Source organism: Oncorhynchus kisutch, linkage group LG1 (genome assembly GCF_002021735.2).
Source record: "Oncorhynchus kisutch isolate 150728-3 linkage group LG1, Okis_V2, whole genome shotgun sequence".
In the NCBI taxonomy this organism is placed as follows: Eukaryota; Metazoa; Chordata; class Actinopteri; order Salmoniformes; family Salmonidae; genus Oncorhynchus; species Oncorhynchus kisutch.
This window is the reverse complement of record NC_034174.2, coordinates 70,086,673-70,109,740: the sequence shown is the minus strand read 5'-3', so window position 1 is coordinate 70,109,740 and position 23,068 is coordinate 70,086,673. Positions and strand designations below refer to the sequence as shown.

At 40.3% G+C, this 23,068-nt stretch overlaps 1 protein-coding gene and 1 long non-coding RNA gene across 2 annotated transcripts in view; one reads left to right on the top strand and one right to left on the bottom strand.

Annotated features, from left to right (window-relative positions):
• Window positions 1-4,131: 4,131 nt before the first annotated feature.
• Window positions 4,132-5,324, bottom strand: LOC109892564 (uncharacterized). Its single transcript, XR_002255650.2, has 2 exons — window positions 5,113-5,324; window positions 4,132-4,798 (listed from the first exon to the last, which is right to left on the bottom strand). It is a non-coding gene; the product is annotated as an uncharacterized LOC109892564 (long non-coding RNA).
• An 8,823-nt stretch (window positions 5,325-14,147) lies between these two features.
• LOC109905541 (collagen alpha-1(XVII) chain) overlaps window positions 14,148-23,068 on the top strand; it is a 29,128-nt gene continuing 20,207 nt past the window's right edge. The window contains exons 1-7 of the mRNA XM_031831361.1: window positions 14,148-14,262; window positions 18,226-18,287; window positions 18,615-18,665; window positions 20,773-21,468; window positions 22,368-22,415; window positions 22,504-22,557; window positions 22,747-22,797. Of these exons, the coding sequence (XP_031687221.1) occupies window positions 18,236-18,287; window positions 18,615-18,665; window positions 20,773-21,468; window positions 22,368-22,415; window positions 22,504-22,557; window positions 22,747-22,797 (952 nt within the window). The 5' untranslated portion in view covers window positions 14,148-14,262; window positions 18,226-18,235. The remainder of the gene's footprint in view (window positions 14,263-18,225; window positions 18,288-18,614; window positions 18,666-20,772; window positions 21,469-22,367; window positions 22,416-22,503; window positions 22,558-22,746; window positions 22,798-23,068) is intronic.

Below are 23,068 nucleotides of genomic sequence, written 5' to 3'. Positions count from 1 at the left end.
ATAAATAAAACAAAAACTTAGCTACTGTATATTGTATGCTAAAGTTTTTAAAATTATTTTATACTAATACAATTGAGAAAAATATTTTGTTTAAAATTAACAAGTAATAAAATAAAAGATTGGGGTCAAAATGGCACCCCTATTTTCAATACTTCAGCACCCTCCTCTTGCGAGGATAATGACACTAAGCCTATTTTCATGTCATCTGACCATAGCACCACCTGGAGTTTGATAAACAGCATTGGCACTTGGATTGGAACTGGTGCTATGGTCAGATGACATGAAAATAGAGCTCTTGGGCCACGCACACCAGTGGTGGTGTTGGCATTGAAACATGGAAAAGTATGCAGAAAAGTAAATATAGTATAGTACATATAGTAAATATGGTGGTGGATCTTGGATGTTACAGGGTTATTTTGGTTCCACTGGTCTAGAGGCACTTGTTAACGTCAACGGTATCATGAACTTTACCAAGTACCAGGACATTTAAGCCAAAAACCTGGTTGCCTCTGTCAGGAGGCTGAAACTAGGCCGCAAATGGATCTTCCAGCAAGACAATAACCCCAAGCACACACAAGAAAATCGAGGATCTGGAAAGATTTTATATGGAGGAATGGTCAAAGATCCCGACCAAAGTGTTCTCCAATCTCATAAAACATTTACATTTAAAAAAAATCTATATACATATATATTTCACCTTTATTTAACCAGGTAGGCCAGTTGAGAACAAGTTCTCATTTACATCTGCGACGTGGCCAAGATAAAACAAAGCAATGCGACAAAAACAACAACGCAGAGTTACACATGAGATAAACAAACGTACAGTCAATAACACAATAGAAAAATCTATGTCCAGTGTGTGCAAATGTAGTAAAGTTAGGGAGGTAAGGCAATAAATAGACCATAGTGGCGAAATAATTACAATTTAGCATTCACACTGGAGTCAAAGATGTGCAGATGATGATGTGCAAGTAGAGATACAGCAGTGCAAAAGAGCAACAACAAAAAATAACAATATGGGGATGATGTAGTTGGGTGGGCTATTTACAGATGGGCTGTGTACAGGTACAGTGATTGGTAAGCTGCTCTGACAACTGATGCTTAAAGTTAGTGAGAGAGATATAAGCCTCCAGCTTCAGTGATTTTTGCAATTTGTTCCAGTCATTGGCAGCAGAGAACTGGAAGGAAAGGCAGCCAAAGAAGGTGTTGGCTTTGGGGATGACCAGTGAACTATATCTGCTGGAGCGCATGCTACGAGTGGGTGTTGCTATGGTGACCAGTGAGCTGAGGTAAGGCGGGCTTTACCTTTACCAAAGACTTATAGATGACCTGGAGCCAGTGGGTTTGGCGACGAATATGAAGCGAGGGCCAGCCAACGAGAGCATGCAGGTCGCAGTGGTGGGTAGTACAGTTGAAGTTGGAAGTTTACATATACCTTAGCAAAATACATTTAAACTCAGTTTTTCACAATTCCTGACATTTAATCCTAGTAAATATTCCCTGTCTTAGGTTAGTTATGATCACCACTTTATTTTAAGAATGTGAAATGTCAGAATAATAGTAGAGAGAATGATTGATTTCTTGATTTCTTGATTTCTTTCATCACATTCCCTGTGGGTCAGAAGTTTACATCCACTCAATTAGTATTTCGTAGCATTGCCTTTAAATTGTTTAACTTGGGTCAAACATTTCAGGTAGCCTTCCACAAGCTTCCTACAATAAGTTGGGTGAATTTTGGCCCATTCCTCCTTACAGAGCTGGTGTAACTGAGTCAGGTTTGTAGGCTTGTAGGCCTTATGGCCAAACAGTTCTATTTTTGTTTCATCAGACCAGAGGACATTTCTACAAAAAATACAATCTTTGTCCCCATGTGCACTTGCACACCGTAGTCTGGCTTTTTTTATGGCGGTTTTGGAGTAGTGGCTTCTTCCTTGTTGAGCGGCATTTCAGGTTATTTAGATATAGGACTCATTTTACTGTGGATATAGATACTTTAGTACCCGTTTCCACCAGCATCTTCACACGGTCCTTTGCTGTTGTTCTGGAATTAATTTGCACATTTTGCACCAAAAGACGTTCATCTCTAGGAGACAGAACGCATCTCCTTCCTGAGCGGTATGACAGCTGCGTGGTCCCATGGTGTTTATACTTGCGCACTATTGTTTGTACAGATAAACGTGGTACCTTCAACCTTCAGGCGTTTGGAAATTGCTACCAAGGATGAACCAGACTTGTGGAGGTCTACAATTTTCTTTCTGAGATCTTGGCTGATTTCTTTGGATTTTCCCATGATGTCAAGCAGAGGCACTGAGTTTGAAGATAGGCCTTGAAATTCATCCACAGGTACACCTCCAATTGACTCAAATGATGTCAATTAGCCTACTAGAATCTTCTAAAGCCATGACATAATTTTCTGGAATTTTCCAAGCTGTGTAAAGGCACAGTCACCTTAGTGTGTGTAAACTTCCGACCCACTGGAATTGTGATACAGTGAATTATAAGTGAAATAATCTGTCTGTAAACAATTGTTGGAAAAATGACTTGTGTCATGCACAAAGTAGATGTCCTACAGATGGCACCAAACGGATGGCACTGTGATAGACTATATCCAATTTGCTGAGTAGAGTTGTGGAGGCTATTTTGTAAATGACATCGCCAAAGTCGAGGATCGGTAGGATAGTCAGTTTTACGAGGGTATGTTTGGCAGCATGAGTGAAGGAGGCTTTGTTGCGAAATAGGAAGCTGACTCTAGATTTAATTTTGGATTTGAGATGCTTAATGTGAGTCTGAAAGGAGAGTCTACAGTCTAACCAGACACCTAGGTATTTGTAGTAGTCCACATATTCTAAGTCAGAACCATCCAGAGTTGGCTCAGTGTCATTATCCTCACAAGGAGATGGTGCTGGAGTATTGAAAACATGGGAGACATGAATTTCAACCCTTATCTTAAATATATATATATTTACTTGTTAAAATGGCTTTCTCTGAGCAATTGTATTAGCATAAAATATTAGAATTGAAATTTGTTTGGGAGCATAAAATATTGTAGCTCAATATTTGTATTATTTATTTTATAGTCCTTTTTGTTCATCTTTATCAAGGGTGTCAATAATTTTGGACCTGACTGTACGTGGATAAAAACACATTTTTATTAACCAGCCTTTAACCTTCATCAGGGATTAAAATGTAGTAGTTGTAGTTACTCTTGGTGGTAGGGCTCAAGAAGCATCTGCTTTATCCAGTGCTTCATTTGTAAATCAGGAGGCGCTGGAACACAAAGCGAGCGCTAGTGCAGGGTGACCTGGGATCTGAGGTACCGCTGTGGTGATCCTGGAGGCTAGATGGAGTTCATTTAACTTTACGTAGCAGGTAAGGAGAAGGCAAGGAGAACTAACGCAGAAGGCAAGGAGAACTAACGCAGCAGGCAAGGAGAACTAACGCAGCAGGCAAGGAGAACTAACGCAGCAGGTAAGGAGAACTAACGCAGCAGGCAAGGAGAACTAACGCAGCAGGTAAGGAGAACTAACGCAGCAGGATAGGAGAACTAACGCAGCAGGTAAGAACTAACGCAGCAGGTAAGGAGAACTAACGCAGCAGGATAGGAGAACTAACGCAGCAGGTAAGGAGAACTAACGCAGCAAGTAAGGAGAACTAACGCAGCAAGTAAGGAGAACTAACGCAGCAGGCAAGGAGAACTAACGCAGCAGGTAAGGAGAACTAACGCAGCAGGCAAGGAGAACTAACGCAGCAGGTAAGGAGAACTAACGCAGCAGGCAAGGAGAACTAACGCAGCAGGCAAGGAGAACTAACGCAGCAGGCAAGGAGAACTAACGCAGCATGTAAGGAGAACTAATGCAGTAGGATAGGAGGCATTTTTTTAAATCAACTTTCACTACCCTCCAAGAATTGTTGAATTCCCTCTTCACATCATGAACATTTTCAACTGTAAAATATTTTACTGCTAACAGTTGTCCCCAATGTGGCGAGTGGTACTGGCAAGTGGTACTGGTACTTCCCCAATTGTATCATCCAGACACAATCCACAGATCATAACAGGCTAATGTGTAGTGTGTCCTCAGATAAATGGATATTTCATTACTGTGATCAACACAGACAACAGCAAACATTGAATTGGCAGTTGCACTTAATCTACAAACTAAGTTTATTTGACAGAATTTTTATTGATTTAATCTTGAAGTGCTGAAAATGATGCATGATATAGGCCAGCTTGTCAGACACACTGCTAGTTGGATAAAGGTTATGGTCCTATTTCAGATTTTTGCAACAAAAATCTGATTGGACTGAATGTAATACAGCAGCAATGCACCGGACAGGTTATCACTGCCATATCTAGAAGTTCAACAGCCCAGATGTTGTCCTCACTTTGCATTGAGAACGTGTACAGTGTAGGTAGAGAGGGTTTCAGGCTCGAACAGAGGGATACTGTGGCATTTCAGTTCATTGTAAAAGTGACACATATTTCAGTCAGTGTATTTTACACAGAGATATATTCAATGTACAGTGTTAATTTCTAAGTATTTTGCTACACACATCTCAAATGTTGTAACCTAGGCAGGCAATGGCATCAGTTTATGTCAATTTTCACTTTTTCACCATTACTTTGTATTGTCTTGGCTGTCAGCCGATGCAGAGTCCCGACTGAGCGAGCTGACAAAATTGTAGATTCTTGTAGAATAAGGAACAAAGTTTTCCTTGTAGACGATGGTGGTTTTCATGTGTGGACTTTGGATAGTCACTTCTCTAGGATTTGGAGGTTGTTCCTCCTTCTCGTCTTTGACTGCAGGGTGATAAGATGAACACATTATTTACTAAACATGCAATTTTGTAATTTAATAAAAGGTACATTTGTGCTGAATTATGATACAAGTCTAGCTTGAGTTTATCAACAATTGCAAGGTCAAGGAAATTCAATAGTCAAACTTTGGAAGCACTTCCATTAGAAATCATTGGCAGCTTGTTCAATAACAGTCCGTAATATAATGTGATCTGTAGCTATGGTATTGATATTTAGATAAATAGCCACCTATACAAACTGTGACTGCTAGTTAGTTAGCCAACGTTAGCTGAGCTGCTGTGAAGCGAGTAGCCTACCTGACTTTTCTTCATTGCGCCCCGTGTACTGATAATATCCGTATGTCCCAAGCATTGTCCATATACCGAAAGCATACAGCATAGACACCCGTACATTCCACTTTACTACATCTTTGATCTGCATGTTTTCAATTTTTTTTTCGCTTGACTGTACATGTATCGTAAGTCACAAGGACGCGGCCATGTTGGATTAATCCGGGGGGAAAAACGAGTTGGACGATAACTTCCGGGGTAAAATAAATAAACAGATAACATAAATAAAGAATGGAAATGTAAAACAGTAACTTAAATTAATAATATAATTACATAGGCATTTTGATATTATGGCGCAACTGATTAATACATTATAATAGCCATGTAATTAATGGAAAATGAAACTTATTAGATGTGTATTCAACTCCATTATTAGTCATCCTATAACTAATTAGCAGAGAATCCTGTTACCCAAAAATCCACTAACTGATAGTGGTGTAAATTGTACACAATTGTCATACTTGAGTAAAAGTAAAGATACCTTAATAGAAATTAACTCAAATAAAAGTGAAAGACACTCAGTAAAATACTAAAGTAAAAGTCTAAAAATATTTGGTTTTAAATATACGTAAGTATCAAAAGTAAATGTATGTGGACACCTGGTCATCGAACATCTCATTCCAAAATCATGGGCATTAATATGGAGTTTGTCCCCCTTTGCTGCTATAACAGCCTCCTCTCTTCTGGGAAGGCTTTCCAAGAGATTTTGGAACATTGCTGTGGAGATTTGCTTCCATTCAGTCGCAAGAACATTAATGAGGTCAGGCACTGATGTTGGGCTATTAGGCCTGGCTCGCAGTCAGCGTTCCAATTCATTCCAAATGTGTTCGATGGGGTTGAGGTCAGGGATCTGTGCAGGCCAGTCAAGTTCTTCCACACTGATCTCGACAAATCATTTCTGTATGGGACTCGCTTTGTGCACGGGGGCATTGTCATGCTGAAACAAGAAAGGGTCTTCCCCAAACTGTTGCCGCAAAGTTGGAAGCACAGAATCATATAGAATGTAATTGTATGCTGTAGCATTAACGTTTCCCTTCACTGGGGGGGCCTAGCCCAAACCAAGAAAAACAGCCCAGACCATTTTTCCTCCTTCCCCAAACTTTACAGTTGGCAGTATACATTGGGGCAGGTAGCATTCTCCTGGCATCCGCCAAACCAATATTTGTCCGTTGGACTGCCAGATGGTGAAGCGTGATTTAGAGAACGTGTTTCTACTGCTCAGGAATCCAATGGCGGTGAGCTATACACCACTCCAGCCAACACTTGGCATTGTGCATAGTGATCTTAGGCTTGTGTGCGGCTGCTCGGCCATGGCAACCCATTTCATGAAGCTCCCAACAAACAGTTCTTGTGCTGACATTTGGGACTCCCGAGAGGCGCAGCAGTCTAAGGCGCTGCATCTCAGTGCTAGAGGCATCACTACAGACACCCTGGTTCGAATCCAGGCTGTATCACAACTGGCTGGGATTGGGAGTCCCATAGGGTGGCGCACAATTGGCCCAGTGTCGTCCGTGTTTGGCCGGGGTAGGCTGTCATTGTAAATAAGAATTTGTTCTTAACTGACATGCCTAGTTACATTTTAAAAATCCAAAGGGAGTTTGGAACTTGGTAGTGAGTGTTGCAACTGAGGACAGACAATTTTTACAAGCTAGGTGCTTCAGCACTCGGGGGTCCTGTGTTGTGAACTTGTGTGGCCTACCACACTTTGTGGATGAGCCATTGTTGCTCCTAGACGTTTCCACTTCACAATAACAGCACAGTTGACCGGGGCAGCTCTAGCAGGGCAGAAATTTGACGAGCTGACTTGTTGGAGCGGTGGCATCCTATGACGGTGCCACGTTGAAAGTCACTGAGCTCTTCAGTAAGGCCATTCTCTGCCAATGTTTGTCTACAGAGATTGAATGGCTGTGTGCTCGATTTGATACACTTGTCAGCAACGAGTGTGGCTGAAATAGCCACTAATTTGTGTCCACACACATTTGTATACATAGTGTATATAGCCTTCTGTAATCATTGCATCTAAATGGTCTCTATCCTGTGAGTCCTCATGTGTACTTCAAACATACAGTATTTCACAGACTACAATGATATCTATTGTCCCCTGTGTGGGACCTCATGTGTGTCTTTGATATCCAATTGGATTGAAGCCTGTGCCACAATCAGGGCAAAAATATGTTTTCTCCACTGTCTGAATTTGTATGATATTTTTTCTGAATCCTTTGCACTAAGAACAGTTTTTGGAAGAAAGGGTTCTTTGATGATTATTTGGAAGGCAAGAAGGGTTCTTTGGAAGACAAGAAGGGTTCTACATAGTGTTCATCACTTAATAAATAGGCCTAGTGAGAAGTTCAAATGATACATTTACTTAATTGTAGATTATATTATTATGAATTATGAATACTTTCTATTGTTAATGCAACTGATTCATATGTTATTATATTCATGCAATTTTGCATCACTATTGTAGGAGGTATAAAGTTGCATAAAAGCAGCTATGTGATTGTTGATTGAATAATGTATCGTACTCAATGTTTTATTATTCTTACTGGAAGAAAGATAGAGAGAGAGAAAGCTCCACCAAAACTCCTTCCCTAACACGTCCCAGAATGGATCCCACTCTGCCAAATGACTAAAATGTCAAAATTGCAATAAACAGGGTCAGGTCATAAGTGAGTCATATGTACCTCTGTCAACCTCATGAGATTTATACCCTTCAGAATTCCATCACATGAATGAAATACCATGCCATGCAAGCCTCAGCATCACAAGTCGAAACCCCCTGGCATATTCCTTGTAATTTCCCCATTTGATATAGTCTCTTCGTTTTCGCAGAAATATGTCCCAAAACTGTGGTTTAGTAGACTTACAGTACCAGTCAAAAGTTTGGACAAACTTACTCATTCAAGGGTTTTTCTTTATTTATACTATTTTCTACATTGTAGAATAATAGTGAAGACATCATAACTATGAAATAATACATATGGAATCATGTAGTAACCAAAAAAGTGTTAAACAAATAAAAATATGTTTTATATTTGACATTCATCAAAGTAGCCACCCTTTGCCCTTAGTAAAAAATAAAGAAAAACCCTTGAATGAGCAACTGTGTCCAAATGTTTGACTGGTACTGTATATACTGAGTGTACAAAACATTAGGAACACCTGCTATTTCCATGACATAGACTGACCAGTTGAACTGAGGTGAAAGCTATGATTCCTTATTGAAAATCCCCTTCAATCAGTGTAGGTGAAGGGGATGAGACAGCTTAAAGAAGGATTTTAAAGATTTGAGACAATTAAGACGTGGATTGTTTTTGTGTGCCTTTCAGAGAGTGAATGGGCAAGACAAAATATTTAAGTACCTTTGAATGGGGTATGGTAGTAGGTGCCAGGCTCACCTGTTTGTGCCAAGAACTACAACACTGCTGGGTTTTTCAATCTCATCAGTTTCCTGTGTGTATGAATAATGGTCCACCACCCAAGGACATCAAGCCAACTTGACACAACTGTGGGAGGCATTGGAGTCAACATGGGCCGGCATTCATGTGGAACACTTTCGACACCTTGTAGAGTTCATGCTCTGACAAATTTAGGCTGTTCTGAGGGAAAGTGGGTGCCACTCAATGTTAGGAAGGTGTTCCTAATGTTTTGTACACTCAGTGTAGTTAGGTTAGTAGAGATAGGCCTATCTGCTCCTCAGGGACATGCTATAAGGTTCACCATGCATGATTGTGTGTCTGTGGAGGTTGTAACATTTAGGCTAATCTCACAATGACTACACGGTAAGATACTAGGGGACCTCACAGGTAAGCTGCCTGCTGCTGCTCACTGACACAACTGTAAATCCCTGTCTGTGGTGCATTGTAGTTTTCAGGACCTTGTACTCAATTTGTTACAAGGTGTGACTCAACCAGTCAGTCCTATCTTGAGGCACTGCAGAACAAAAACGGACTAAGACTAAGCGTTGCTTCAGTCTGTAACTACCGAGGCCTAATCTGAAAACACATATTTATCTTGTAAATGGTAAAAGACGCTTTATATAACTAAAATAAATAAAAATATATAGCCAAATTAATGCTATAGGACTTAGGGCACTGTACAGGACAGGTGTTCAGTGGGACCTAGTTTCAACATCACCCAGAGGCCAAATGACTAACCATAGTGCATTGTGGGAGGAGATTCATTGCAGTCCTACTAAGGCATATAGTCCTAAGGCATATAGTATTAGACGCTATTAAAATCCGTGATTCATCAAAGAAGTCATCAGAATATCTAACCCCTTACGTTACCTTCATGCACACACAATCAGTTACATACTGAATAGCTTGGATTGAACCACAAAGTACATGAAAAATGTTTTGTGAAAATAAATTCCTTCTCGCAGGACTAACTATTATATTCTACTGTTTTAAAAAATATATATTTAAAGGATTACAAGTACGATGAGGACCTAGCACGAAGCTGCATGCCTTTCTTAAGATACACGCAACATGTAGGTACAATATGTAGCATCTCTCACTCTTTTCCCAAACATTGTTTACAACCACGTCTTCAGACCCAACCAGAGGAACATAGTTTCTGTCTTGTCTATGCCAAGAGAGAGTCATATGTGATTCATAGGCTACAACCCACTGTTTGTTTGTGAAGGAATATCTTTAGACACTGGCATGTGCACTAAATCAACATTAGGCATTATTTGACTAAAGCCAAGGGATTCATAAGATTACCTAAAGCAATGTCTTTTTCCTGGCTAGAAATCCAGTGTTTGGAGATCATCATTGCCAGCCAAAGTAATACCACTGAATGATGTTGGCACCTTGTCACCATACTTCACGCAACCTTAGCAGCCCCCAGATTTGCAGAGGGCTTATAACTGTCACCTGCTTAGCACCTCGGTAGTTTTCTTAACAACTAATTACAACTGCCAGAGAGATGATGGGAGGTGGTGGCATGTCTCAGAATTCAAGTACTATATGTCTCTTTCTGTTGGGTAACCTAACTGTTACACCCACTCCCATGTTTAAAGCTAGTATTCAACTACATATCAATACTATTTTTATATTTACATCCCAAATGGCACCCAATTCCCGATATAGTGCACTACGCCTGACCACAACCCTGGTCAAAAGTAGTGAACTGTAGGGAATAGTCTGCCATTTGGGATACAGACAGAGACACTCTTTATCCTCTCTCTATAATGTAATAGCAGCAAGGAGTGGGTTGAAATCCACAGTCCATGCCTGCCTAGACTCGAACGTGCCTGTCTGATTTGTCTTTGCCTTTAGGTTAAGAGTTTGGGATTTTTAATACCGTCACTAATTTCACGCTAGGCCTGGGCTATAAGTTAAGACATAGTAAATCTTCACATTACGGGTGCTGAAGTGACAGCTCTGTTTACACCAACCAGGCTAACAGGTCAAAACAACTCTGCCAGGCGTCCAACTGTCACGTATACTCCCTCTCTGGCCTCCAGGTCACCAGGCTGCTAATGATTACCTGTCACCATCGTCACGCACACCAGCGCTTATTGACACTCACCTGGACTCCATCACCTCTCTGATTACCTGCCCTAGTTATGTCTCCCTTCCCCAGGCGTTATTGTTTCTGTGTCTGTGTCATGTCGCTGTGCTGTCCGTATTTCTTGTTTTGTGCATGTTCGTTTATTTACTAAATGTATTCACCCTCTGAACTTGCTTCCTGACTTTCAGCGGACATCGTTACACCAACCGACCAACCAGTTTTTGTTGTTAGAATCAATAAAGAGGAATAACATATAGGTCTAGATAGGATTGCAAAGAATGTAGAAAAAAAGGAAATACATTTTTTGAGGCCACTGTATATATTTTTATTGTCCAGAGAACTCCATGAGTGTTGAATGATCAAAATGGACGCTTATCTGTCACTAAAGAATTTGACAACCCATTTCACACTTGTTCAGACAACGACACTGTCTTGTTGAGCGATTTCAACTCCATCAAAAGTACAAAATCTTACACACTTCTTAGAAAGACTTGGCTAAACAACAAATTAGTCTTCTGAGAATTCGAACAAATGAGTCTTCTGGGAATCGAACAAATGAGTCTTCTGAGAATCGAACAAATATGTCTTCTGAGAATAGAACAAATGAGTCTTCTGGGAATCGAACAACTTGAGAGATAAGTGGGTTGCAGAAACAGGGTCGGAGTCAGACAGCTTTAGCGGTTTTAAACATTATGGAAATAGCTGTATTGACATAAATGTCTTGCTCTCAGATGTTTAGGAAACGTTAGGAAAAGACAAATGTAGTTAGGAAAAGACAAATGCCTTTTTGTCAGTAATTCCTGCACAGCCAAAAACAACAGCCTAAACTTCAGGAGAAAAAACGTGGTTGTGTACATGGTTGTATTAAAATCATTTCACTGTAGAATCTCAAATCACTCCAATCTTTAAATATACATTTTCGTCTAATCACTGTAAGATACGGATGCTTGACGAGGGAAAACAGTGCAAATAGTTCTTGTTTTTCTCAGCTACACTGGATATACAGTGCCTTGCGAAAGTATTCGGCCCCCTTGAACTTTGCTACCTTTTGCCACATTTCAGGCTTCAAACATAAAGATATAAAACTGTATTTTTTTGTGAAGAATCAACAACAAGTGGGACACAATCATGAAGTGGAACGACATTTATTGGATATTTCAAACTTTTTTAACAAATCAAAAACAGAAAAATTGGGAGTGCAAAATTATTCAGCCCCCTTAAGTTAATACTTTGTAGCGCCACCTTTTGCTGCGATTACAGCTGTAAGTCGCTTGGGGTATGTCTCTATCAGTTTTGCACATCGAGAGACTGAACTTTTTTCCCATTCCTCCTTGCAAAACAGCTCGAGCTCAGTGAGGTTGGATGGAGAGCATTTGTGAACAGCAGTTTTCAGTTCTTTCCACAGATTCTCGATTCGATTCAGGTCTGGACTTTGACTTAGCCATTCTAACACCTGGATATGTTTATTTTTGAACCAGTCCATTGTAGATTTTGCTTTATGTTTTGGATCATTGTCTTGTTGGAAGACAAATCTCCGTCCCAGTCTCAGGTCTTTTGCAGACTCCATCAGGTTTTCTTCCAGAATGGTCCTGTATTTGGCTCCATCCATCTTCCCATCAATTTTAACCATCTTCCCTGTCCCTGCTGAAAAAAAGCAGGCCCAAACCATGATGCTGCCACCACCATGTTTCACAGTGGGGATGGTATGTTCAGGGTGATGCGCTGTGTTGCTTTTACGCCAAACATAACATTTTGCATTGTTGCCAAAAAGTTCAATTTTGGTTTCATCTGACCAGAGCACCTTCTTCCACATGTTTGGTGTGTCTCCCAGGTGGCTTGTGGCAAACTTTAAACGACACTTTTCATGGATATCTTTAAGAAATGGCTTTCTTCTTGCCACTCTTCCATAAAGGCCAGATTTGTGCAATATACGACTGATTGTTGTCCTATGGACAGAGTCTCCCACCTCAGCTGTAGATCTCTGCAGTGCATCCAGAGTGATCATGGGCCTCTTGGCTGCATCTCTGATCAGTCTTCTCCTTGTATGAGCTGAAAGTTTAGAGGGACGGCCAGGTCTTGGTAGATTTGCAGTGGTCTGATACTCCTTCCATTTCAATATTATCGCTTGCACAGTGCTCCTTGGCATGTTTAAAGCTTGGGAAATCTTTTTGTATCCAAATCCGGCTTTAAACTTCTTCACAACAGTATCTCGGACCTGCCTGGTGTGTTCCTTGTTCTTCATGATGCTCTCTGCGCTTTCAACGGACCTCTGAGACTATCACAGTGCAGGTGCATTTATACGGAGACTTGATTACACACAGGTGGATTGTATTTATCATCATTAGTCATTTAGGTCAACATTGGATCATTCAGAGATCCTCACTGAACTTCTGGAGAGAGTTTGCTGCACTGAAAGTAAAGGGGCTGAATAATTTTGCACGCCCAATTTTTTTTTTGTTAACAAAGTTTGAAATATCCAATAAATGTCGTTCCACTTCATGATTGTGTCCCACTTGTTGTTGATTCTTCACAAAAAAATACAGTTTTATATCTTTATGTTTGAAGCCTGAAATGTGGCAAAAGGTCGCAAAGTTCAAGGGGGCCGAATACTTTCGCAAGGCACTGTAAATAGAGGCCATAGTGCATTCCTGGTTCAGGTGGGAGTCTGACACCACGTGGATGTAATACACTTAAACAACAGGCCTCACTGACACTCCTAGATTCAAGCATGCCAACAAACTCATCCGTGCAAATATATCCCCTCAACTGTGTCTTATATTATATTATATTCAGATCTATCATGATTACATGATCGATAGCCTTATGATGAGCGAGGAAGTTATGTACCATTCACTGCCCAACCAAATAAAAAATAAACAAATGGCCATTTGGATACACAGTGTGGAATTTGATGCTACTTTATGATTCCCACGCAACTAAATATAAAACACCCCATCACAGTAGCCTAGGCTTTGCACATGGACTTATGAGTAGACTATGTAATAAAACAGATTTAAAAGAAAGAAGTTATTTTCCTCTCTCCATGTTAACGTTCAGAATTATCTAGGTATGTTTTAATTGTATTTTTCCCCTTTAAGTTCAAAATCAACTGCATAATAGGCCATGCAGTGCAAAATGCAGAAATGTAATATGCTACTTCCTTGCTACAGAAAATGCAAACATCCCAAATGGACTATAATAGCCTGTCTCTTAATTAGAAAAAAAATATCAATAATTAAGCAAATCCATCCATATTTTATCAAATCATTTACAGTATTTCATCCACCCATCTACTTTTCTTTCCCCGGGGCATCACCCCCCCCCCCCCCTATCCAAACGCAGAGTCTGTCAGCGGCTGAAGTTACAGCACCGTTCCAGCTGTTTTGTTCCAACATGTTGGTACGGTAGAAGCAATGAGTCAGAAAAGACTCATACATAAACGGGCCAGGCACATACAGCGCATGAACACCGCGGGCCGTATCCATAACGCACCTGGAGATACTGCAGAAGCACATAGGATCGCTGGTGCCATCAAATCATTTTCTGTGAAAATAGAGGAGAGAGGAGAGGAAGATCATCTTTGGGAAACGGGCTGAGGTAGGCATTTTTTTTTTCTTCTATGTTTTACAATCCAAATTGATTTACAATTCAAATAGAGGCAGTACTAATCTATCCCCTGTTTATGTCTCACCTGTGTAGACCCTGATTTACTGTTTTGGATCACATTCACTTGTTCATCCCTCCAAATTCAAGAGCCGATTGCATAATTGTGTTTCTGTCTGCATAGTTGAGCCCTTTGAGATATTATGCCTAATTGTTGCCAAATTATGCCCTCCGGTAATTATGTCTACCCTTAATTATAATTTCCTCATTTAATTGCAATCCCAAATCCAATGTGCCAATTAGGTAGTATTGTATTATATCGCACCATATCAAAACTGTGATGGATTCAGGGCTTAGTATGCAAGTGGTTTTTTTCATATACATCAAAGAGGTAAACGGACACATCTGCAGCTGTAAGATGTCCTCCTCTCAACACTATGTGGCTGTGGAAGGGAGAGTGTTGCAAATAGCCTACAACTGAAGGGGTGATACACAGGTGTGAGACACATGTACACACAGCCTGTGGCAACTGATACGTCCTTCTCTCAACCTCAACGTCTTCCTCCGCTTTTCTTGAGGGCAAAAGACAAGTAATTGAACTATGTTTGACGGTCATTACCACCACATAGTGACGATTTGATCTGTATCTATTCGTATAGATACAGTGGGGCAAAAAAGTATTTAGTCAGCCACCAATTGTGCAAGTTCTCCCACTTAAAAAGATGAGAGAGGCCTGTAATTTTCATCATAGGTACACTTCAACTATGACAGACAAATTGAGAAAAAAAATCCAGAAAATCACATTGTAGCATTTTTTATGAATTTATTTGCAAATTATGGTGGAAAATACGTATTTGGTCAATAACAAAAGTTTATCTCAATACTTTGTTATATACCCTTTGTTGGCAATGACAGAGGTCAAACGTTTTCTGTAAGTCTTCACAAGGTTTTCACACACTGTTGCTGGTATTTTGGCCCATTCCTCCACGCAGATCTCCTCTAAAGCAGTGATGTTTTGGGGCTGTTGCTGGGCAACACGGACTTTCAACTCCCTCCAAAGATTTTCTATGGGGTTGAGATCTGGAGACTGGCTAGGCCACTCCAGGACCTTGAAATGCTTATTACGAAGCCACTCCTTCGTTGCCCGGGCGGTGTGTTTGGGATCATTGTCATGCTGAAAGACCCAACGTTTCATCTCATCTTCAATGCCCTTGCTGATGGAAAGAGGGTTTCACTCAAAATCTCACGATACATGGCCCCATTCATTCTTTCCTTGACACGGATCAGTCGTCCTGGTCCCTTTGCAGAAAAACAGCCCCAAAGCATGATGTTTCCACCCCCATGCTTCACAGTAGGTATGGTGTTCTTTGGAAGCAACTCAGCATTCTTTGTCCTCCAAACACGACGAGTTGAGTTTTTACCAAAAAGTTATATTTTGGTTTCATCTGACCATATGACATTCTCCCAATCTTCTTCTGGATCATCCAATTGCTCTCTAGCTAACTTCAGACGGGCCAGGACATGTACTGGCTTAAATATTTATTTTCGAATATTTTTTAAAACGTTATTTTCTTGTGTGTGTGTGTTAGAATTGCTTATTGATATGTTGTATATAGTTATTTGCACTGCTGTATATAGCTAAATGTCATGTAGCTCACCCATTCCAGAAATTATCAGTCTGAAACTTTGCACGCCTACAGTTGCCCTCTTGTGTTATCCATCAAAATTATCTCCAGCATCCTATCTGACTGTGTGGCTATTCTAGTACATATGAAAGATGATACTACAACAATAAAAAACAGAAAATGTATGCTCTTTCTTTCTCTTTTCTTCCACCAGATCTACTGTGTTATATTCTCCTACATTCGATTAACATTTCCACAAACTTCAGAATGTTTCCATTAAAATGATACCAAGAATATGCATATCCTTGCAGTTAGATTAGGGTATGTCTTCAGGCGGAAATTGAGAACAAAGGGATGCAGCCATAACAGGTTTTAAGCAGGGGGACACGTCTGGCACTGCAGGATTTGAGTCCCTGGCACCGTAGTGCTACTGATGGTAGGCTTTGTTACTTTGGTCCCAGCTCTCTGCAGGTCATTCACTAGGTCCCTCCGTGTGGTTCTGGGATTTTTGCTCACCGTTCTTGTGATCATTTTGACCCCACGGGTTGAGATCTTGCGTGGAGCCCCAGATCGAGGGAGATCATCAGTGGTCTTGTATATCTTCCATTTCCTAATAATTGCTCCCACAGTTGATTTCCTCAAACCAAGCTGCTTACCTATTGCAGATTCTGTCTTCCCAGCCTGGTGCAGGTCTACAATTTTATTTCTGGTGTCCTTTGACAGCTCTTTGGTCTTGGCCATAGTGGAGTTTGGAGTGTGACTGTTTGAGGTTGTGGACAGGTGTCTTTTATACTGATAACAAGTTCAAACAGGTGCCGTTAATACAGGTAACGAGTGGAGGACAGAGGAGCCTCTTAAATAAGAAGTTACAGGTCTGTGAGAGCCAGAAATCTTGCTTGTTTGTAGGTGACCAAATACTTATTTCCCACCATGATTTGCAAATAAATTCATAAAAAATCCTACAATGTGATTTTCTGGATTTTTGTCTTCTCATTTTGTCTGTCATAGTTGAAGTGTACCTATGATGAAAATTACAGGCCTCTCTCATCTTTTTAAGTGGGAGAACTTGCACAATTGGTGGCTGACTAAATACTTTTTTGCCCCACTATATGTAACATAACACCTTTGTGTACCATGTGGGAGTAGCTATAAAGCATGAATTACTTTACAAGGGGTCATATTTCATATTCAATAGTTTATATGAATTTCTGAATGACAGTGATTCAAGTAGTGGCCTATTCAGTATTTATAATACATCATAATATCACATATAATTCAGTATTCAAGTATGTGCTCAAATGATTCAAGTCATCCATTTAAAAAAAATCTACATGTAAATTGTAAGTTTAGGCTTATGTGGATGATGAGAAATTTGAGGCAGCCAATAAGGAATCCACACAGGTCTGGCCTTGTTCATGTTAGCGTCCACAATAAATAACACTGACGTGTTAGAGAGAGGATTACATTTTTGTTCTTGAATAAGAAGACGAGCTTACATTAGAATAATATACACAGTATTTCCCCCAATATTTCTATCCATTAGCATCCATTTGGGGCCAGTGTATATGTACATTGTTATTCTTCCTAGTGGAGGCTAAATCCTGACGCTGACCATGGTTCTGCTGTAGAACCTGTCCACACTACATCCATCAGTCAATGCTGTTGAAACGACGCGTCAAAGAGATGCTGCTGCGTCAGATCACATGTTAAATCATGTTATGCTATGTTATGCTATGCTGTGTTATGCTATGTTATGTTATGTAATGTTATGTCACATTATGTTATTAGACAGGAGCCTTTGGCCATCACTGAAATCTTGTATCAGTGGTATAGTGAACTTAACTTGTAAATGATTTCAACACCCACATCTGATTTCGGTCCGAGTCCCTTTAAGTTTCACAGGAAAATCTATAGGCACCGCCAGTAAATCACTGCTCCCTATGAAAAGAGCTCTCATTTATCAGGTGAAGACAATATACAGGCTTGGCTTGCCCAAGGCTAGGGTCTCCGCTTAAATCAACAACACATTCTCAATCAGGGAACTTTGGAATGTTTACAGCAGAGAGAGAGAGTGTGAGCGGGAGAGCGAGAGAAACAGAGAGAGAGAAATAAAAAAGAGAGAGAACGATTACTAGTAGTACATAATGCCAAATATGGAGAAATACAGAAATATGGAAAAATGCCATAAAAAATACAAATTCTGACAAATCTATATCGTTTGAAGTCCTGTTAGTTAGTTTGATATTTCCATACAGTGCCTTCCTTAGATTTTTCTGCATGCACCAGTGTGATAAATGATGTAAAAATAAATACATGTTCTGTTTTGAAACAGTTAACATGGGATGGACAATCTAACGACAACCAAGATTGTAAATGCTGGTGCCGGTGGCAAGGGTAAGAGGTCACTGAATATTCTAGAGAAAATACATGTTTTATTTTGCCTTGGTTTGTTGGCTTTATAGAAGAAGCTTGTTCTGAAGCTTGTTTTGATTTTGATACAGACTGAAGGTTTGGAATGACACACACAAATACAGATTTGTCTTTTTGTAGTCGTTCTCAATGACCAAATGTATATCACCTATAAACCACAACACATTATTACAGTGTACCATTATACTGAACCTGGTACTCTTCAAATAGATTATTACAAGTGTATTGGCCAGGAACACATTTTAACATGAAACCTATTTATGAATTGTCAATATATCTTTTTTTTTATAGTCGTCAAAGAAACAGTAACCACAACAACCCGGTTGACGTCACTGCCGCCAAGTGAGTTGTGTCCTTTCTGAAGGTTTTCATAATTTATACACACTACATGTACCTGTGAATATAATATCCCATAAATATGAATTTATCCTCTGTCCATCCGAACGTTGAGTTTCTATAATTCATTAAAAAACATTTTTTATACTATCATTATTGGTAGTGAAGATTATTCATGATAATTTTCAGCAGTCTGGGGCCTTGTTCGATTACTTCAGAAATGCATCCCTACGTCCTACCTTCCTTGATGTAATCACAGATCTGAATAGATCTGAGATTGGTGAAGTAAATGGGTGGTAACCTTGCTTACACCTATCCAATCACTCATAGATCTGTGCTTACCTAAATGAGAAAAAAAGGAGGATGCATTTCTAAAGTATTCGAACAGGACCAGTGGTGTAAAGTACTTAAGTAAAAATACTTGAAAGTACTACTTAAGTATTTTTTGAGGGTATTTGTACTTTACTTTACTATTTATAGGTTTGACAACGTTTACTTTTACTTGACTACATTCCTAAAGAAAATAATGTACTTTTTATTCCTTACATTTTACCTGACACCCAAAAGTATTTGTTACATTTTGAATACTTAGCAGGACAGGAAAATTGTTAAATTCACACCCTTATCAAGAGAACATCCCTGGTCATCCCTACTGCCTTTTATCTGGCAGAATCACTAAACACACATACTTCATTCGCAAATATTGTCTGAGTGTTGGAGTGTGTCCCTGGCTATCCGTACATTTTAAAAACAAGAAAATGGTTCTGTCTGGCTTGCTTAATAAAAGGAATTTGAAATGATTTATTCTTTCACTTTTGATACTTAAGTATATTTAAAACCAAATACTTTTAGACTTTTACTCAAGTAGTATTTTACTGGGTGACTTTCACTTTTACTTGACTCATTTTCTATTAAGGTATTTTTAATTTTCACTCGAGTATGATATTTGGGTTCTTTAACCACCACTGAACAGGATCCATGTCCTCAGCATTGGTCTCTGACTGTCCCTCATTTCTCCACAAGAGGGAATCACTAACTCTGTCGTCTCCAACCAGAAGAGCGTGTCCTCCAGCAGTTCTCGTGGAGTTTCAGTTGTGGAGAGGAAGGTCATCTCTCAGAGCAGTGGTAGCAGCAGCAGTAGTTATGCCATAACATGTTCAAGACATGCTCAGACAAAATTCTAGATTTAAAAAATAATCTATATCCAAAAAAACATCTCTGGTATTTTTCTTTTTTTGGCACAGTGTGACAGGTTTTAACACCTGCTCATTTGGACTGCAGAATCCTGTAAAAGACCGTTTTTCTTCTACTGTCAATCACAGCCTAAACTCTTCCAACGAAAGAGTTTAGATGCTCCTATAGAACTCCTATGGTCACTGGTATATAATCCATTACTTATAGGATTCTGTAGATATATCGACAGCTAAGCTACATTCAGTGGTGTCATGCCCATAGGGGGCACAGGGGTATGTGCCCCCAGAGATTTGTCCTATATAAAAATATTTAAAAAAATGTACATATACTTTTTGGGTGATTGTTTGTTAATTCCCTGTAATATTACTAGCCACTTAGCAATTTTATAATGTTGGCTTTAGCTAGCCCAGATAGGTTCCCAATCTCCCAACCTTGTAACTAGCCACCATGAAGCAATTTCAGGCTATCAATCAAGGTAGAGTAGCTAGCTTGTCTCACTATCCTAGCTGGCATGCCTGCTGGCAAAGTTTGTAGACTTTAGAAAAGCAAACAGTAACTAAATGTACTGAATAAGACTCACATTCCTTTCAATCTTTTACCTATATTTCAGCAGAGAAAAAAACACACCAGGCAGGAGGTATGCTTAGATATGCAGAAAAATATACATATTTTTTTACATATAATTAAGCATAATGATAATGGCTCTAGATTTCAGGAAAAAACTGTTTCAAGCGTTTGAAAAAATGTTACCTTCCATACCCCCCCAGCTATCCTCAGGTCCTTTGTGCCCCCTCAGATTTTGGGGGTGCATGACCCCCCTGGCTACATTGTTATACGTCAGGCTACTGTATAAGAAAAAGTCACTTTCTCTAAGCTCTGTATAAGTCCTAATCATTATTTTTCTCCTTTCCTCTTCTAGCCTCAGGTGGTCTCTCTTCGAGGAGCGGGCTGCTCTCTACTGGAGGAGGAGAGTCTACCAGTAGAGCCATCACAGGAGGCAGTAGCTCAGTGCTAGTGTCCTCTGCTGCAGCCGGGTCTGTGGGTGGAGCTAAGTCTGGGTACGGCGGGGGATCCGTCAGCAAATCAACCACCATTACCACTATAGAGTCCCCCTCTTTATCCTCCGGTGCTTCAGGGGCCTCTGGCGCAGCTTTTCGGTCTTTAGGGGCTTCGGGGGCGAGCAAGACCAGCGGCTCTCTTTCCGTTTCTGGAGGGGGTCTTATGTCTAGCTCCAGTTCCAGTTTTTTCACTGGTTCCAGTTCTGGTGGTTCCAGTTCTGGTTTTGTCTCTAGTTCCAAAGGAGCAGGAGCAGGAGGAGGCGGTTTTGTCACTGGTTCCAGTTCTGGTTCTAGCTCTGGTTTTGCCTCTAGTTCTGGTGCCGGAATCGGAGGAGGGGATTCTTCTAGTGCCAAAATGTCAGCCGGCGGCTTGGGCTCTGTGACCGTTTCCACGGTTACCAGGTCCAACTACAGCTCCTTGGCGGGGGCAGGTTCAGGGGGCGTGAAGAGGGGTGGGGCACAGGGGTCTGCATCCTCTGCTCTCAGCTACTCCCCCACCCCCACGGAGAGAAAGAGCATGACCAGCACCATGATCGCCCGCTCCATGGGCTACGAAGGTCAGTGACAAGGTCAAAGGTCGAAGGTTAACCCTATTCATATGCTGTGTTCATAACCAAGTGGGAAGGTGGTAATTACCTGTTGTGAAGTCGTAAATACCAGTTGGATGCATGCAAGTTCTTTGAACTCATTGAGAAACACAGATTGGCTAATGGCCAGCAAGCTTTGTCAACCATAATCTAAACGTAGAGCTATATGTGTTTGTAAACTAATTATAGTGTTCAAAAAACGTATTAATAGATTGATTTTAAAAAATAATGTTTTGTTGTTGCATTTAACTGCTGAAAATGCTGTTATCAAGGTCATTTCCTTAGTAGATGTCAGAGGTCAGCATGTGGGAGAAGTCGAAGGTCAGGGATAATAGTTGAGGTTCTTACTAGTAATTACCAGTTGGAGGGGCGTTCAAGTGGACTTTTCCCAGTCATATGTGGTAAATACCACGTTCCCACTTGGTTATGAACGTAGCCTTATATCCAGGGCTTTTCCTGACCACATAACCTCTGGGTACCTAAGATCATACATCGGTGCGCTTTCCTCTGACCAGGTGTTGCTGATGCCTGCCAGATCTTACAACGCCTGGATAGGTATTTTAGGTATTAGCTAACCACGTCATATGTTACAGCAATCTGTCGGTTCATGACACAGTCGATGACGTGGCACGTAACCATTGGTTCATGCATGCAACGTCTGAGGGAGGGAGCGCAATCATTTCTTGGTCATGTCATGTGGTCTGGAAACTACTGGCCCCATCTAAGGTCCTCTGATGCTCTTTAGTACAGGTGCAGATATCAATAATAATGTTATTAAGAATATCATTAAGAAGTTGAAGTATGACTTCAGTCATGACATGAAGAAGGAAAAGTAATCAATAGTGGTGTTTTTTATCCTGTGTATTCAGGAAGATCCAGTGGAAACTCATCTCCGGAATACACAAGGAGAGAATATGGTAACTACCAAAATGTAGTAATTCCTATGTTTAATAAAAGTGGATATGAAAAATGACATAATTGATTTTTGATAATTGATTGTTTCAGCTGCAGAAAGTGCAGTTGCCAGTAAACCCACCAGAGGGCGGAGCCACAGCAGAGGTACTAGCTGTTAGCGCAAAGCACCATCAATCAGACCATACACTACTGCAGAATGCACTTGTTGTTTTTTTCGCAATTTTAAGAGGCTGCATTTGATTAATATAGAACACATCTGATTGCACTACACTACTCTATTCTAATCTAATCTATTCTATACTTTTCTGTTCTGTTCTGTGTGTCCTGTTCCAGAGAGTGAGATCAGATGCAGACTGCAGAGTGCCTCTCCCACTGCTAAAAGATGTGAGTTGCCTAATACCACACGGGCTCTTATCACTAACCTATGACTCACCCGATCTGCCCTGGAAAATACACGTGGACCAAGATGATATTAGTTTGATTTCAACAATTAGGGAGACAATATGACTCAGTCAGAAAAGGTATAAAGGAAATGGAACGTGGATGCTTGAAGATAAGCTGAATATGGAAAATAAATACAGTTTGATAAAAATCAGTCTTTATTATTTAAAAAAAATAACATTTGAAAAGCCTGCACACTGTACATTTCCTACGT